At 39.8% G+C, this 18,921-nt stretch overlaps 1 protein-coding gene across 6 annotated transcripts in view; it reads left to right on the forward strand.

Moving 5' to 3' along the window:
• Positions 1-18,921, forward strand: part of ASAP1 (ArfGAP with SH3 domain, ankyrin repeat and PH domain 1) — a 148,575-nt gene that overhangs the window by 28,830 nt on the left and 100,824 nt on the right. For 5 of the 6 annotated variants that reach the window (XM_027645560.1, XM_027645564.1, XM_027645562.1 and 2 more), the window contains one exon: positions 726-855. In XM_027645560.1, the coding sequence (XP_027501361.1) occupies positions 726-855 (130 nt within the window). Of the gene's footprint in view, positions 1-187; positions 240-725; positions 856-18,921 lie in introns of those variants that run through there. The other variant, XM_027645563.1, reaches the window with a different exon arrangement.

Below are 18,921 nucleotides of genomic sequence, written 5' to 3' on the forward strand. Positions count from 1 at the left end.
AGAAAACGGAAAAAGGCACATCTCGCGGCCCCCCCCGCCCTCACCGCGGGGCCGGGGGAGGGGAACGACGGCCGCGCCTGCGCGGAGCCGCTTCCTCGTTGTCCCCCGGCCGCCGCGGCGGCGCGCGGCGCGTGCCCGCGAGCGTTGCCCGTCGGCGGAGCCGCGCCCGCCCCGGAGCCGCCCAGCCCGGCCCGGCCCCGCCTCTCCCCGGCCGGGGGGCGCAGCCCGAGCCCGCACAAGTCAGTGCTCCACTCGGGCGGGAGCTGCGGCCGAGGCCGGGGGGGGGCGTGGGGGAACTCGACGCGGGTGGGGAAAGGGGCTGAGCTCGGCGCGGTCGCCGCTCCCCTCTCCCGCCGCCCTCCCCGCAGCGCCGCGGCGGGGCCGGGCCGGGCTGGGCGCTGAGGGGCGGCGGGAGCGCTCCCCACCGGCGGGGCCGAGCGAGGGGCGCCGTGCGGGGGCGTCTCCCCCTTCACCTCCTGCCCGGAGGAGGAGGGGGCGGCCGGGGAGCGGCTGGATGCAGCGGGCGAAGCCTCAGCCTCCCTCTGCGGCTCCGCTGCTTTGATGCTGCGGGTCTCTGCTGGCTGTTAACATCTTCTTCCCTCTGCTTTTTTTTTTTTTTCGTTTTCTTCCCGCCCCCCACCCTCACCCCCCACCCCCCGAAACTTGGCTTCTCCTCGCTCCGGATCTGTGTGCTCGGCTCCTCCTGGGCTTTACCGGTGGGGCAGGATCATGCCGGACCAGATCACCGTGTCGGAGTTCATCGCCGAGACCACAGAGGATTACAACTCCCCGACCACCTCCAGCTTCACCACCCGGCTGCAGAACTGCAGGAACACGGTCACGCTGCTGGAAGAGGTAAATCAAACACACCTACACCCCACATCCCCTTTTTATTTTCCTTTTTCCTTTCTTTTTTTCTTCCCCCCCCTCTGTCTTTGAGAGAGCATCAGGGACGGGGCAGCACCACCCGCCCAAATCCACGGGAGCCAGAGGCGTTGGTATGCATGTAATCTGGTCTTTTAATTGTGGGACTTTGCTCTTGTGTTGAGCTAGTTACAGAAAGCTTTCCTGCCCTGGCGTCTCAAAGATTAGTGCGTAAAGCAGTTGTCTGAACTTAAATATTACTGTGGTACTACTTGGTGTTTTCAGTGTTGTCAGTTGTTGCAGTAGTAAAAAATGCATGAATGTTGGTATTTTTAGAGGGAAGATAAGGGATGAGTTTTGTTTGGGAGCGTTTTTAGAGGTTTTCCCCGGTCACTCGTTACATCAACTCAGCGCAGAACTCTGACTGCAGAAGTCTGCCAAGGGAGACTTGGTTTAAGAAATGAGGTAAGGATGAAGGGATGAATGTGGAGTGAGGGAAACAATATGAAAACAAAATTGGTGGAAGGAGAGGAGCAAAATAATGCAGAAGAAGTGATTACATAGTCTCAGCCTCTCAACCTTGAAGCCTCAGTGTTGGGGTTTTTTCATGCTTGTTATGAGCATTATTTAAACGTTCACTCTGCTTTGCTGTCAAGAAATAGGAGTGTGAAAATGGATAAACTTCCAGAGCTGGTTTCTAAGGGATATCAGTCTCCTGCTTCCTATTTGAGTCTTCAGTGTGATTTCCTATGGACTAGGTCAGCAGTTATGAGGAAATGTCTTCCCAATGACTTTAAAGAAGACAGTGCTCTTGCCCTGTGCTTGCTTGAAGGTACAAGCATAATGACACTGGAAGAAGTGTTTTTTGCTGTTATTGCATAGGTTGCAGTTAATTGTTTCTTTGAATTATACACTTAGTTCATCAAGTATTTGTCAATTCTTCAGAAGCCAGCATGTATCTAGGAGATGGATTTAACAAGTCTTAGTTTTGCTGAATGTGCTGGCATGAGCAAAACATTTGGTATGCAAGGAAAGAGTATTAATTATTTAATTATGGTGGTCCCCTGATAATCTTGGGTATAGAAAATATAGTTCCATAGGATTAAGATCAGTTAAAGTTGCCTTAGTAGAAAAAAATGTCTATGTTCAAAATTGTAACAGTGCTATTGTTTACATCAACTGACTAGAGTGATTGTAAATTCACATTTAAAATAATATATTTTATTTTTATTATGTAACCTAGATTAACTTCTGCAGCTTTTCCATAACTGTAGCTGTTTCGTTCTTCTTTTCCTCTTGTAACTAAGTCATGGTTGCTTATAGATTTGTCAGAAATCAACCTGTTAGGTTTGTGTTTGAAAGTATTGCTGCCCCCTGGTCTTAACTATGTGGAATAGGTATAGCCATTGATACGCTTATTAGTACAGTTGACAGAATGTGCAGAGTTAAGTAAAAATATATATTTTGTCATTACTGGTGACTCCCAGGGTAAGAATACAGCGTAATGCTTTCATGATTTCAGAGATACTTCGGAACAGGCTGAATGTGGTAATGCCTGTCCAAAGAAAACCAAAATACAGAAGATAAATACACAATGTTCTGCACTACTTGTGTGGATTGTGCGTATTTTCAAAGTTTTTATGTCTGATTTGACAGCAATAAATCAGAAGAATAAAGAATAGCGAGTGCTTCTGGTGCTTCCATGGCTATTTCTTTAATTTCTTTTGTTTGTATAACTGTTTTATATGCTCCGTTTAAGTTGTTTGCAGTTTAGACTGATTCTGGGCTTGTCTTCTGTAATTGTTTTTATTATCTGTAAATATAAAAAAGCTTTATTTGATGGGAAACAAGATATAAATAAGCTCTACTGTTATATGTGCAAAAAATCTGCAACTCTCTCTAAATTTGTGCTTATTAATTTGCATGGAGAAATACAGATGGTCAGGATGTGGCAGGCAAAGTGCTCCTTTAGAGCTTTTGTGTATGCAAGCTACAATTACAATGAAGACACAGTTTTACTGCTGCTGCTTTCAGGCTGGGCTGGTTTCTATACACCTGCTTACCTAAGGCAGTGCCTCCTGTGAAACAGGGGCTGGAAAATGAGTGGTTGAAGTGGGTGTTCTGTAGCTCCTGCTGCTGCTGCTGTTGTCCATGCATCATGGATGACTGACGAGCTCTTCAGCCAGCTCCTGAACTTCAATTCTGAGCGTTCTGTGCTAAGGCAAAGGGGATGATTCCACCCTTGCAGCTGTTTGATTTTTAACTGAGTGTTGCATCTGGGTTGGAGCTCTCACTGGGCTTTTGCAGGCAGTGTCAGGCTCTGTGCTGTTGTGGCGCTGCTGCCTGAAGTATCTTTGGTCATTATTTTAGAGCTAATTTAATTCAACACAACCTGCACCTACATCAGTGACTATAAGCTAGTTTGTGGATAAACTAATTAGTTTCTTTATTCTAAACAAGATTGCAAATGGGAACTAGTTTCTGAACAGAAATGGCAGGGGAATTAAACAGATTTAACAGAAATTAGATATGTTTTCCAACCTCTCAGTTTGGTGTGATTACTACCATAGCTCAGATCAATGGTTAGATCAGAACAACCTTTTCATGAACTACTTTGACATAAAAGAAATAGGTGGTTTTGTGTATGTATGTGCCTCTATCTAGTTCCCTGAAGTTATTACAAAATTGTGGACTTACTCTTCCTTAATCACAATTAACAAGTTTTCTGAAATAATAAAATAGGCGATGGACTCATTCACTGATTCTTCTCGCTTGCCCATCAGTAGAAGGGCAGTCTGTTTAGCTGCCTGAATTCCTGTATATTATCTCCTAGTTAGGATTTTTTTTTTCCTGTTATAATTAAAATTCTTTTCAGAGGAGATTTTGGATCCTGTTAGATGCAATTCTGGGACAAGTTTCAGCTGACAGGCTTACATGTTTTCAGCAGACATGTTTACTGATTCTGATGACTTTGTATTTGATCAGTTTTCAGTGGAAAGCACAACAAAATACAAAGGCTAACTTTATTTAAATCTATTGTAATAGTATCAAAGGTAGTAAGAACATGCTACTATGTAGCAGTTTATTGAATAGGAAGGTTTCATGCTACATTGTTTAAAATACTGAAACTTCCAAAAATTTGCAAGTTTTTTTCCTTTTAAGAGGCAAAGCTAAAGTTTTTGTGATCCAGTCACAGCAGATCAAAAAAAAAAAAAATACCCTACCATCTTTGTAGCCAGGCTTAGGCATCTTATATAGTAGTTACCTCAAACTGCAAGATTTTTTTTTTCATTATGATATTTTTATTTTTAAAGCAGGAGTGTTATGTGATTGCCTCAAGTAAACACAAATTTTAAGGTTCATTCTGTTGCTAAAATAATGAGACTGTTTTTCAAAGTCGTAGAGGAAGAAACAAACCATTACAATGTAGTCAAAGTCTGATTTGAGAGAATTGCAATCTCTATTTCTTTCTGTTGATTCCTTCCTCATAATGTTAAGTTCTTGCAAAAAAAAAAAAAAAAGACATTTTTAATATATTTCTACAAGCAATTGGGAAAAGTTTTATATGATGGAATACTTTTTCTCTTTAGAGAGGCTGAGAGAGTTGGAGTTGTTCAGGCTGGAGAAGAGAAGGCTCCAGGGAAACCTTAGAGCAGCCTCCCGGTGCCTTAAGGGGGTTACAAGAGAGCTGGAGAGGGACATTTTACAAGGGCATGGAGTGATAGGACAAGGGGGATTGACTTAAAACTGAATTAGATACAGGGAAGAAATTCTTTACTCTGAGAGGGATGATACAATGGAAAAGGTTGCCCAGAGAGGTTGTGGATGCCCATCCCTGGAAGTGTTCAAGGCCAAGTTGGATGGGGCCTTGAACAACCTGGTCTAGAGGAAGGTATCCCTACCCATGGCAGGGGGCCTGGAATAAGATGAACTTTAGGGTCTCTTCCAACCCAAACCATAATATGATTCTATAATATTGATATGAAGAGGGAATTATTGCATATGTAGATGAGTGGTTAATTACTTTTTTAAAGAAAAAGGTTGAAATTTTAAATATAGACAGATTAATGATACAGTCTTTTAAAATACAGCCTCTGCTTTGTTCATACCTGACATGCTTTTATATCCACATGCTTTTATATCCATGATTTTTCTTACTCAAGTAGGTTTTGAAGAGTTGATTTTAATTGTTGAGTTAATATTACTTTGTGAGCTAGTTGGAATTTTTAGGAAATGATGACATCTGTTCTGAGAATAAGTAGTGCACATGTGGGATCACCACAAGACTGTCTTGATTCTGTGTCCCAGCTCCAGCTGAAAGGACATCTTTGCACTCAAGGGATAACTCACTTATCGTGACCAGGCAGTTAGTAGCAGATGTTGCTCAGGGCTGTCTTGAGATACAGAGGTTAAGCTTAAATATTTAAATTCCCTTTAGGCAGGCTGGTAGATAAGAAGGGACAGTTAGAAGCTGATGACAAAGAATAGCTGCAGTTGTTTCTGATGCCGGTTTTACTGTTTGATGCCTGTTTTACTGTTGTACTTCTGTAATACTTGAATGGAGCACTTCCATTCTAAATCAATTTTTTGTTGGTATTATGCACAGACTTTGTTCATCAGCCTGGACTGTGAAAAGTGGTTGGATCTATTATTTATGTGTGTCTGAAGGGAAAGGAATTTTTCTATTATTTCCGTCACTTCATTTCTCTTGAATTTTCTCGCGAAGCATCACCTCTGTATAATTGCAACAAGTAAATTGTTACATGCTATTCTTTGTATTTCCTCATTTTTTAAATTAAAATATATTTTTATTTTTAGGGAGTGAATCCAGGCAACTCCAGCAGCACTAGACTTAAAATTAGCTTTTCCTAACCTTTTAGCCTGTTGCTTATGGCAGTAAGAAACAGCCTTGCATCATAGAGAGCTTTGTACTTAAGAGCTGGTTCTTATATAACAGACCACAAGCAATCTTCAGTTTTTGAAGAAATATGCTTTAGGTAGCAGATATCCTAAAAGTATCAGATAAGAAAATTATTTTGTTTAGTAAATAAAATTCAGGGTAATTGTTACTGTTTTTACACTGAATGGCAAATTGCACCAAAGATGTAAAAATGGGCATGTGAGTGTTCTGAAATGACAGCCCACGGGTGACTCCTGATCACAATACTGAAAACGTGATGCAGAAGGAGTTGACAGCAGTGTCCTGTATTTACAAAAGCTATCTTGCAAAAATGCAGCTGATGGTGCTTTTATGTTTACGTGCTACAGTATTTATTCATTTAGTGTGTAATCAGTTTTACCCTTCATTTGATAGTAGTCAAAGCATTCGGCTGTAATAAGCAGGCAATCTCCTTTTACTTAAATGTGACTGATGGAAGGGAAACCAAGAAACACTCACTGGCAGCTCAAAGTTTCAGTCATGGCAGAGGAATTAGCTTTGCCCTTTGAGAATTTGTGTTCATTTTAGGCACATTTTTGAATGTACTTACTGCTTTCAGTCGCTCGTATGTTTTTTTGAGAAGTACTGCTTCTTGTTTTGAATTCCCAGCAGGCTTCTTCATGTTTACTCATCAGTTAGGAAGCTGTGAAAGTGTTCTTTGGTGCTCTCTGCTCAGTATGCCACGCAGGTAAATCCTGATGGAGTGTGTACTGTGTAGTCATGGGAACTCGGCCCTGATGGAGGAGAGACGTTTAAAGTGACATGACTTAAAGTTGGGTTTAATGTTTAGGTTGGAGTCCTGTGGAGACACCTTGTGTAGTTAAAAAACAATGAAAAAGTACTTTGAACAAAACAGAAAGCAGGGGAAACAGCCCACAAACCTGAGTTTGTATTTCAGCACGGCGTCACTGAAAAACTGCACATGAATGATTCAGAACAGAATGAGATTATTTAATTTCCAATGAGTAAAACTCAATTTTCCTAACTATTGTTGTGATTTTTGACAATGTGACTGAAGATGGTTGTTAATAATTTTAAAAAGCAGATGTGAAACAAATTTACAGAGGATAATTGTAAGAGAGATCACATCTTATTTGAATAGAATAGTGCCTTGCAATAAAATCATTAGAGAGAATCAAGCCCAGAATGTTAATTATAAGTATTGTTTCAGGTGTAGAGGTAGGCCATATAAGCATGTTTTAAAAAAAGTGCCACGGTACTTCTCTTAGACACTGTTCCATCAGGTTTGACTGATACTGATCAAGAGGCCTAAAGTTTATTGGTGAGTGCAAAGGAAGGCTCCTGAGATAACAGCATGAGTTTCCTTTCCTGAAGGAGTGCAGCTGAAAGTGCACTCCCTGCTGAGAAATGCAACAAAGTTATTTTACATTCCTAAAGAGACTGTGTTATTTATCTATATATGTATGTATTGGGTTGTACATATCACTGGGCTAATGCTGAGGTTTTGTATAAGCATTGTGGCAAGTAAGATTTATGAGGATAGTGGGCTTGATTGTGGCAATTATAGAAAATATTTCCTTTAATGCTCCTGTGAAAAAACAACAAAATGCTGTAAGGATCCCATTTCCCCCTCTGTACACCTAGATGTGCGTGTGGGTGCACATGTGGCCTACTTGTCTCTTTTACTCACTGGTGAAAGGAAAGGCCTGAAGTTGTGTTGTTACTATGAATAAACCAGAGAGTATATGCTTTTTCTTTCTTTTTTAATAGCCATCTCTATCTTAACCTTACTTGTTTTATCCTTTTTGTTATGTTTCTTAACAGGAGAAATGTAGACTTCTTTCTGGTGCAGAAATAGAAACTTAGGATACCAATAGTCTTTTCACTTGCTGGTTTTCCCTTGGTTAAGAACTAAAAATCCTGTATAGTACTGGAGGTAACTTTCTGGAAAACAAAAGTCTAGGACTGTAAGACTTTGGACATGGTGTGCTCTGGCAGTCTTCTGTCCAGGCTAGTGAGAGATGGACCAGGTGGGACACTGACTGGGTTGCCAAGCCCAGAGGGTGGGGGTCAGTGGAGCAGAGTCCATCTGTGGAAGCAGGTTGCAAGCGGCATCCTTCCAGGATCAGTTTTGGGACCAGAACAATGTCTGGATGGTGGGCTTTAGTGTGATCTCAACAAGTGTATTTGGACAATACCAAGTTGTTCAATATGCTGGCAGGCAGAGCAGCTGTTCAGCAGGACCTGGAGAAGTGGCCTGACAGGAGGAGCCTTGTGTGGCCAGCTGAAGAGAAATGTGAAATCCTGCACCAGGGATGGAGTAGCCACGTGCAGCAGCACAGGCTGGCTAGACAACAGGTTTCTAAAGAAGGGCCTTGGACTCAGGTGGATGACAAGTGGAGTGTAGGTTGGCAGTGACAAAGGCCAGCCATGCACTGGGCTGTGTTACTATGAGTGCAGCCAGCAGCCAGAAAATAGTGGTTCTTCGCATCTATTCAGCAACTATGAGACCACATCTAAAGTACATGAAAGAAATTGTATACTACCACAGGTTCAGGTGAGAATCACCAAGATGATTAGGGGCCTAGAGCAGATCCCTTAAAGAGGGCAAACTGGACTTCTTCAGCCTTAGACAAGACATTAAGGGAAGGTCATATTGCTTTCTCCAATATGTAATGGGAGAAAACTGAGAAAACCAAAATTCTGATCAGATTTGAGGGGCTTTTGAGGGGGTGTGTTTGTGGTTATTTATTATTATTATTATTTTGGGATTTGGTTCGTTTGTTTTAAATCATGAGTCTGATGAACAAGTGCCCATAGAGGATGTGGAACCTCTTGTCCTCAGAGACATTCAAAACTCCACTTGACTGTAGAAGTAGGGCTTCTTAAAATTGTTTGGACTGCATGATTTAATCTTTAAAAAGATAAGCAGAGTAAAGTGGCTGTTTAGTTTCGTGAATGTGTTTTTGTGCTTTCAGGTAAAAGTTTATGCTTATTCTTGGAAAAACAGCACGTTTAAACCTAATAAAACTGATATAAGCAAAGTTGATGATTTTTTTCCTTCAAGGAAAGACTTCTTTAATAGGGGAAATGGGATACTACTCCTGCAAATATGTAGTTCAAAAAGTTTATCAAATTTGGGGGGTTTATGATTTTTAAGAATAATTTGAATAGTTACTGACTGTTTGACAATGATATAATTCTTTATAAATGATCAGCCTGCACTTCTGGAAAGTCAGCTATTTATTCTGTGAAGTTATGATTATATTACAGCTTAACTGTGTATCTGCTGGATTAACTTTCCTTTTATTATTAACTTTTCTTTTTAGGAAGATTATTTGAATTTTGAATTCTAGAGCTTCCCAATTTGAATTTAGTGCACTAATTTCCTTTCCTCTTATGTTATATTTTACTTTTCAGGTAAATTATTTCTTGAATTTTTTTGATTCTCAAATCAAGAATATGGGACTGAAGAGGGAAATATACCTGGAGAAGTGTTCTTAATACGAAACTTAGTCTTTTCCATAGCACTTCAGAAAAACTTCTTAAGGATGGAGGAGGCAAGAAAGAATAAAATATAGGAGATTTTTTTGTTGGAAGAGTTGTGACTTGTTGTAAAACCGCACTAGGATTTAGATATCCAACTTGGTTAGATTTTTAACACTTAATTTCATAAAATTGTGGAATAACTCAAGTCAGAAAGGACTCATAAGGATCATTGAGTCCAATTCCCTGCTCCTCGCAGGACTGCCTACAACTAAACCGTATGAGACAGTCCTTGAACTCTGGCAGGGTTGGTGCCATGACCACTTCCCTGGGAAGCCTGTTCCAGTGAACAGCCACCTCCTCAGTGAAGAACGTTTTCCCAGTGTCTAATCTGAGCCTCCCTGATGAGGCTTCCTTCCATTTCCTCGTGTCCTATCGCTGGTCACCAGAGAGAGGGGATCAGCACCTCCCCTTTGGCTGCCCTCCTGGAGGAAGGTGTAGACTGTGATGAGGGCACCCCCCAGCCTTCTCTCCTCCAAGCTGAACAAGCCAAGTCATCTCAGCTGCTCCTCGTGAGTCTCCCCTTTGAGGCTTTTCACCCCCTTGGTCGTCCTCCTGTGGACACACTCTGATAATTTGGTGTCCTCCTTACACTGAGACATCCACAGTACTCGAGGTGGGACCACTGTCCAGTGGGACAGTCACCTCCCTTGGCTGGCAATCCTGTGCTTGATGAACCACAGGGCATGGTTGGCCCTTTTGGCTGCCAGGGTACACTGCTGACTCACACTCAACTTGCCACTGTCCACCAGAATCCTCCAGGCTTTCTTGACAGTGCTGCTCTCAATCCATTCATTCCCAATATCTTGACACAGGGGTTTGTCCTGACTCTGGTGCAGGACTTTGCACTTGGCCTTGTTAAACTTCATGAGGTTCACATGGTCCCACTCCTCAAGCCTGTCCAGGTACCTCTGGATGGCATCTCTTCCCTCCAGTGTATCAACTGCACTACTCATTTTGGTGTCATTGGCAAACTTGCTGAGGGTGCTCTGAATCCCACTGTCCATGTCATTTATAAGGATATTGAACAGTACTGGTCCCAGTAGGGGCCCTTAAGGGACACAATTTATTACTGCTCTCTGTTTGAATCATTGATGTGGTCATGGAGCCAATTCCTTATCCATTGAATAGTTCATCCATCAAACACATATCTCTCCAGTGAGTGACAAAGATGTTATGTGTGACCATGTCAGAGGCCTTACAAAAGTTGAGGTTGATGACATAAAAGTACATGACAATGAAAGTTCATGAATACAATGCTCATGCAAAACAAACAAAACCATTTTAATTAATACTTCTCCTGTCAGTGTCATAATCTTGGAAGTACCACAGACATTGAGAGTAGTTGAACTGTTCTGTGCAGTGTGTAGCAAGGAAGACAACTGTTAGAAAAATCTAACAGTGATGTTAAAACAAACTTAGACCCTTTTGTTCAGTGATGACAGAGTGCCTGTTCACAACCCCCAAACACTATTTGTTGATTGGCAGTTTGTGAAGGTGTTGAATTTTAATATAGTTGAATGATGCTGGGATGGGCCTGAGAAATTCAAGTCCACTGACTTACTGAACAAACTCTTCTGTGATGAGGATGTAGTCAGGGAACCCAGGACAAGTGGTCTGTAAAGTACAACAGAATGCGCAAATTCGACCAGCCTGTGCCATATTGTGAGTGGGACAGTGATGGTCTGTTCCTGTGTTCTTAATAATGTAATATTCAGTGGTGATGGTGTTTCTGAAATCAGCAGCAATGGGTGACTTTTAACTAAGAATTTTTAAGGAGGTAGCTTAAATGGCATACTGACATTCTTCTTGGTTGTGTTTTGGTTTCATATTTTTCTTCCCTCAGTAAGTGTCAAAATTATCGGGAAAATTGTAAAATGAAGAGTGATGATGGTGTGACAGTGTAAGTGGCATATCCTGGCTATGTCTATTGTCTAATACAATCTCTTATCTTAGAAGAGTATTTATGCTATCTCTATTAGTCTTTAAGTTGAAACTAATTATAACACAGAATGAGTTGTAACTAAAGAGAAAGTTGAATGAAGCTGCCTTGGATGTTTTGATAAAGTTGTTGTTTTTTACTATAAGACAGGTCTTGCACATTGCATTTTCCTAACCTTATATATGACACTTTGATTTCTTTTGCAAATTATTCTTTGTATCAGGCCTTGCCAAAATTAGGCTTTTATGTTTTGATTTGAAAAAAGCTACTTGGGCAAAACAATTTTGATTCTTTCACAAGACAGAGGAATACATGCTATAGTTTTCTTGTATATTGTCATGGTTGCAGCACCTGCAATGATGTCATCTTTTGGGGGATGTTTTGTGGTGGAATTTTTCTTGTTTGTTTGTTGGTTGTGGGCTTTCTCCCCCACACCTTTACTGTCTTCTGGGATGAAAGAAGCCTGCAGAGGCTCTTTGATGTGAAGACCTACTTAAATTATTTTCAGTGTTAGGACACCAGAGCTGTCTGTGCACCATTTGGAAAAAAATGGTTGTGTTCTAAGCATAGACAGAAGTAAAATCTTTTGGGGTGAGTTCGATGGGCAGAAGCCTGAATGCCCAAAATATTATCTCCTCAATTGTACAGTTACAAGGAAAGAGATGCTAGTTCTCTCTAAAACCTCCCTTTTAAAAATGTTTATAGTCCTCTGGTGGCAGTTTTGTTGCCAAGTTAGTGTTGCTTTCACAGGAAATGCTTGGAAGGAAACCTTGTTTAAACTGGCAAAGAAAACATGAGAAGAAATGCAATTTTTTCTTTGCTGACACTTTGCAGGTTAGTAAAACTCTTTGGCATAGGTGCTCCTGACTTAAACCCTCATATTCACTGCCTGTGCTTCCTTGTCTCCCCATTTCATTTGAAATGCTCTGAATGCGTCTTTGCTTGCTTTTTTCCACTGTATCTAGAATAGGTCCTTCAAAAATGTTTTTGTCTGTGGTTAAAATAGCTGTAACAGTGTTGCTTTACTTCAGCAGAGCCTGGTCTGTCTGCTGAACTCATGTGTAGTTTAGTGTAGCTTCCTGTTTTTCTCATCCTTTTAATTGGGCAACAAGTTGCAGCAAAGCAGCTTCCTTTAAAATGAATCAGTGAATATTATGCGTATTGAAAATATGAAAGCAACTTATGTCTCTTTGAATCTTGCAAAATCTTAGATACTTTTCTATAGCTTTAATGTTTGTGTGGAAGGCCAAACCTGGTTGAAAACAAAGCAATTATCTGCCTTTCTGTGTATTCCTTTTCAATTTGTTTTGATTTGCATTTTTTTCTCTATCACTGTCTTTTGATGGTAACAATAAAGAACTGTCCTGCTTTATTTTTTTTCTGTCATAATCTCTATTGCTTTGTTCATATGACTTGTTCCTACAAGTAATGGTGCTACTTCATTGGGTCCAGATGTGTGTAGCTATCCTAACATAATTATACAATAAAATTGACAAGTACTTATTAAAACTATCTCATTTGTCTTGCGGTGAGCATTATATAGTATGATTATTTTTATAGCAATACAACTGTTTTTTTGAAACCCTGAAAAAAAGCAAATGTAGCTGGTGCAGAGCATAGTTCATATTATAAACTTGGGAAACAATGACTGACCTGGGAATTAGTCTGAAATCATTGATTGGTTCATCAGTCATATGATAATGGTAAACTACTGGATGAAGTGATGACATTTTGCTGTAGTTGTAGTGTGCTGAAAGCACATGTACAGTGTGCACAAAGATACTTGGGTGGATACCTCTTCTCTGATAGAGTGATTTTTGCCTGTTGTAAACATGCACCTGGACCTTTGTCCGTTTGCCAAAAGTTAAACCAGAAGGCTGTGGTTTAGACTTACTCAGCGGGGCATTCTGGAGTGTCTTTCTCATCAAGTTGCTCTATGAGTCTCTAATTCTGAAACAAACCTGTAATCTGTGGTAGAGGAAGAAAACCTGAACTCTGTTCCTCATAAAGCAGTGTGAAGTAGAGCTGGAGCTTGGCCTGAGGCTCTAAAAATAAGTAGAGAACTTGTGGAGAACCTGTTAGGTGCAAGAAACACACTGTGTGTTTGTGATTCCTGAGCATCAGCGACTGAAATGCAGTACTTGAAGGGCTTCCCAGCCATTATGGGCTGGGCTACGAATCTGCTGAATAATTCCACCACATGGAGAGTTTCTGGTGCTTCTGCTGGAAGAAATTACAGGGGAAGTTAAAGCTTGACCATGATTGACAATTTTTAAATGAAGGTTAGATCACTCTTAAAGCAACTCCAGATGAACTAAATGTAAAAAACCACTAGGGTTTGATAATGTGAATGCTTCACTATTGCTTATACAAGCTATAAGTATTTTTAGTGTATTTTAATATTTTAATTCATGTCTGTGAAGTGAGCATTTGCAGGAAAAAGAAAACAATATCTCTTGGTCAGTTGAATGTTAGAGAAGTGGATTTTGTCCCTGTCCAGTTAATGAATTTTTCTGAGGTATTAAAAAAATCATGTAGCATGTTTTCCAGGTGACCAGTGATTGGGATTTCTTAATTTTTGAGATTTGCCTTGAAGTCAAGTAGCCTAGTTGAAAGATCTCGACCTGAAGGCAATTGAATGTATTAATTGACCATAGAAAACTTTATAAATTGCTTGTGTACTGGACATTTAACGTTAATGGGAAATTTTAACCCTAATCTGTCATCTTAATGATGACTGGCTGTGGTTTCTGGCCCACTAAGCAAGACACATGTAGCGAAACAGTGATCTTTCTCCAGCAACACAGGCATTTAATTTGAATTAAACTGATACATAAAGAATAAGCATTGACCCCAGCATCTCACTTCTCTTCTGAAACTTAAAGATGGTCAACCAGTTTAGGGTGGTGTAGAATCCTAGAATGATTTAGGAAGGAACATCTTCAGCTAGTTCAGATTTATGAGCTTTGGTTTTAGTATCAAGCGGTAATCAGTGGTAATCAGTGATTTTATTTGTGTTGGGCTTTGATTTTGTGAATTAATCTTGACTGATTTTGAGCAAACTTAGGAAGTTTTCAACTGAGTCTGAAGAAGCCTTACTTAATACTTTGTTGCTAAAAGCAAACGTGGTCAAATGGGAGTCTTGTATGTAGTAGATGGCCTCTCTGCCCCATCAAGTGTTCAACCTTTGAAGCATTTTTTCTTTCTTTTTCTTTTAATAATAAAGTTGACAAAATGAAGTAGAATATGTTGGTTGAAAAGATAGTTTGTCTAGAAAAACAAAAATGCAGACAGAAGGATCACAGATCAAAGGCAGATGGCACGTGGATGGCACTAATTTATAGCCCATAGTAAACAATTTACTTACAGATACAAGATTTACTTGCAACATTTACTTGAGATTTAAGTTATTTGCTGCCAAATATAAAACTTAAATTCTTCCAAGGAGAAAAATTGTTTCTTTTGCTGACTCAGTTCTATATGTGTGTTCATACTTTCCACCCAGCTTTCCATCCTTCTGTTGTACCTTGTGTCCTTCTTCCTGAAGGGCCTGATGTTGACTGATACCAAGTCTGTGTGAAAGGTTCTTAAATGCAACTGTGCTTGAAGCAAGATCTCCAGAAGACTTAGCTAACAACCCTTTCTATAAAAACTGCTTTTATGTTGCAGAAATACAGTTTTTATTCACAGCTTGGTAGATTCTGTTTTGGTAGGTAGTTTGTTCTGAAAGACAACAAATGTGCCTCTATAAACTGTACTAGTTGTAACTTCTGTTATCATTTTTGTAGCTGCATTAACTTAAAGCTTCTCAGGCTCCCTGGCTTTTGTGAATATGGCCACGCCTACTAAGAAATGAGAAAAGTGAATTGATAGGAATTGAAACACACTGTGTGGGCTGAGAAGTGTAGTTGAATTGTGTGCTATGGTTGAAAGAGTAAAAAGTTTATTTGCTCAAGAGATTCTCAAAAGTTTTCTAGGTTGTCAAATTTTTCACCAGAAACTACCACCACCTTGACTCAAAACCACAGTTTCACCTAAGCCTGTGTCCTGCCCTTCAACAATCATTGATGAATAGCAGCTGTCTTAGGGAGAACATTTACAGGAAAATTTGCCATGATATGATTTCAACAATTTGCACCTCAGAAATTTCCTGAGCTGAAGGTGATAAACTATTAAACACAGAGATGTCTTGGATGTCGCTGTCATTAATTAGAATTTGTTAACGTTTATGGAAGACTAAATTTTGTGGCTTACCTATGTGGTGTTTAGGGTAAAAAGCAGACTTTTAAATGAAACTTGCATCCTGCTGATTTAATTTGATATTTTAGTAGTATGAGAAAATAATTAATCACTACCTGTTTATTTTCTTTGTTCCTTGTAGATTGTAGACCTCTCATGCTCTACATCAGTCATTTCTTTTGAAGTTGAAGAATATTAACCTACATATCTTTAATCCCACCCCCTCAGGAAATGTCTCCCTCGTTGAGGTCAACTTAGTTGCTTTCTTATAACCTCTTTTACCTTTCTGAGATATAAAGAACAAAATGCAGATGTACTATGAACTTCCATCTTAGTATGATGATGCTTTTTGAGCTACTCTTACTCCATCCTCAGTGGTTTGATATTCTGGTAGCTCCTGAATATTCAAGGGATAGTTCAAGAAAACATCTCTTAAAATTGCAGCATTTTTTTTGTCTACCCTGGTAATGGGGGATTCAGAGACTCACATAATATATGTAAATTTACAAAAGTGTTTATCCTATATACATTGCTTTATGCTTTTATATAAATGGGTTTTTTTTTCATCTCCTGTCTTAATGGGCAGTTAGTATTTGTGAAGTTACCCGACTTCTCCACATCTAGTTTTCATTTTTCTTACTTGAACAACTTCTATCATCAGTGACCTTTGTCACTTTGCCATTCATATCCTTTCTAGGTATGTATGAATGCACTGAACTGCACAATGACAGAACTGCTTCCTGATGCCCTTTCTTGAATGATAAAAGTGACAGTTTCTCCCTATTTCCTTTTTTCTAAACAATTGCTGCTCCAGAACAACGACTTCCCCTCAGCCCCGTTGTTTTTTTTTTTTTTTTTATCAAGAACCTTAATGTTGAACATGGGTAGATATTTTTTGGAAATTCGCGTAGACTGTGTCAAATAGGTTGCCAACAAATCTGTTTGCCCAGCTAAAAGTAGGCAAATTACTTGGATTTGAGGTATCTCTTTAAAAAAATCATGGTTTGGGTTATTTTTGTTCTCTCTCTCCCCGTGGTTTGAGAGTTTCTTTCTCGTTTTGAGGTCTGTGAATGAGAGAGGAGGTTCACAGCAGAATTAAGACCAGCTTTTTGCTTTGAATGTCTTTGAAAACTGTACTAGTTTGTATGCATTTTTCTAAATTGTTACTACAAATCTCCTGGTTTGCATTCTTTGCATTTAGTTTTCAGAGCGCTTCTGTGATTTCCTGATTTGCTCATGACTTCAGCTTGTTGGAGGATGTCTTCTTTTAGTAATCTCCCTTACTGTCTCTTTTGTCATTTTGGTTATTTTGAAGAGATCTGTTTCTGAAAAGACAGCTGTTTGCTTACTTAGGTACAGTCACTTAAAATATTATAATCAAAGATTTGAAGTTGTCTATCAGGGAGAATGGAAGAAGATTTCCTTCAATATATCTTGTTGAAACACTGTAATATTGAAAATTATATGTGAGTAATAATTTGGTGCAAATAAATATTTATAGTGTTTCAGCAGGAGACTATCTCATATTAAACTTAATTTTAATGTACTTTCAAAAAAATTTTGTTTTTTCGAATAAACTTGGGTCAGTAATGCCCATGTTTGTACATTTTCAAGAAAAAAGACCTTTTAACCAGCTGGCCTCTGCTAAAAACATGTGCCAGACTGGAAGGTTTATGGAAGAATTTTAACTTAGGACTATGCTGAAGACATCAACATCTAAATTCCTTTTACTATTTATTTGAAGATGTTCTGACACCCACTAGTAAATGGGATTGGTGAACATGCTTTCCATGCATTGTTACTGCCCATTGGGCTGATATTCAAAACATCAGTAAACTTCCTTCTTTCCCTGTGGAAAATTAGACAGCACTTCTGTGGGGAAACAAATATTTGAATATCCTGGTCTTAAGTTGTCATCTAAGAACTGGGCAGATGCTTACTTCAAAAAGAAATTAAGAGTACTCAAAACCAGGCTATAATTAATTTAGTACAATGACAGGTAAGGTTCACAGTGTTACAGTTTTTTCTCTTGCTTACTCGGATGAGTTAAATTAAAAATGAAACAAACCCCTTTATTCTTTACAATATCATCCATACGTCTTAACCAAGAAGATTTTGACCACTTTTTTTTTCTCATCTCCTCACCTCAGTGCATTACTGTGGGATGGAGCCTGTGCTCTGGTGCTGCTGGAGCTGCAGTAACCACATGAGTGCCTGCACAGGAAATGGAAACTTTCTTGCATGCTCTGCAAGAGAAGTGGTGTCATGGTTTTGCAGGTGGCATTGTAAAGTTCTGCCTCTCCTGAGGAAGAATGTACCTTCTCTGCCCCCCTCCGGAATGGGGTTGATCAGGGAGAAAGGTCGGATTACTAATCTTCATATGGATATGATCAATTAGAATGTGTAGCCAACTGTTATTAGTTACATTGTTGGGCACAGAAAAGGGTAACTTTGGTTTTTCATGTTGCCTTTGGGCTTGGTTTTCTCATGGCTTTCTCTTTATCACTTGTGTAGCAGACATGGAAACAGTAAAGGGTGTGAGTCCTCCGAGCTTAACTTGTTAACCAAGAAGTTTCTTTGTTCTTTATTTCAATACCCAGTCCTTATATCAAAGGGCAGGTGAGCCACCAGTGTTACACAATTCCCCTTTACCCCCATACTTGCCTGGGCAGCAGGAGTGGCTTTTGCTGCCACCCTTCTTCCCCAGCCTGCTTTTCTCGACAGGCTTGTGTTCCTGGAACAGGGAGCAGGCCAGCACTGGACTGTGCCATAGCAAGGGCTAGTTCTTGGCTCTTGCTGCTGAAGAATGAGATCGTCTGCCTCTTCTTGCTTTTATTCCTGTCAGTTGGGCATTTGTAGTTCTTTTTTAGGAGAATATGTTTCCTGAGCTGGATGTTTTGGCTGCCAGCTTTTAAGCGTGAAGAAAATACCAAAAAGGCATCAGCCCCACAAGAGGCATTGAGCTGGGAAGGCAAAATGATGCAGTTCTGGGAAAAGAAAAAGGGTTGAAAAGGGAGATGAAGTTCTTTAGGCATGGTGGGGGAATATTCTTCCATACTATCTTGAGAATATGGCTTTCTTCATCCTGTTTCTTTTCTTTACAGAGATATCAAAATGTATCATTAGATTTAACTAGGAATTTGTTGGAGGCCTGAAGGTATTCAGAGTATAGGGTTTTTTGGGACCTTTGATGTTCATTAGGGAGTAGTTCTGTTTCTGTGCCAGGCAATGTTTACTTTGCCTTTTTTGTTTCCTTTGCAAACTGCAGTCTTATGGTTTCATACTTTCTTCTGTAACTCTTAACATTTCTTTTTAGGTTTTCTTTCCCAGACAATCTCTTAGGCTTTCGAAAATTTGGTTATCTTACTTCTGTGGGATTAAATTTAATACAAGGGGAAACGGAGAAGTTGGGGTGGTTTTTTTGCAATAG

The sequence above is a fragment of the Corapipo altera genome, unplaced genomic scaffold, assembly GCF_003945725.1.
Source record: "Corapipo altera isolate COAL_440 unplaced genomic scaffold, ASM394572v1 51, whole genome shotgun sequence".
NCBI classification, from domain to species: domain Eukaryota; kingdom Metazoa; phylum Chordata; class Aves; order Passeriformes; family Pipridae; genus Corapipo; species Corapipo altera.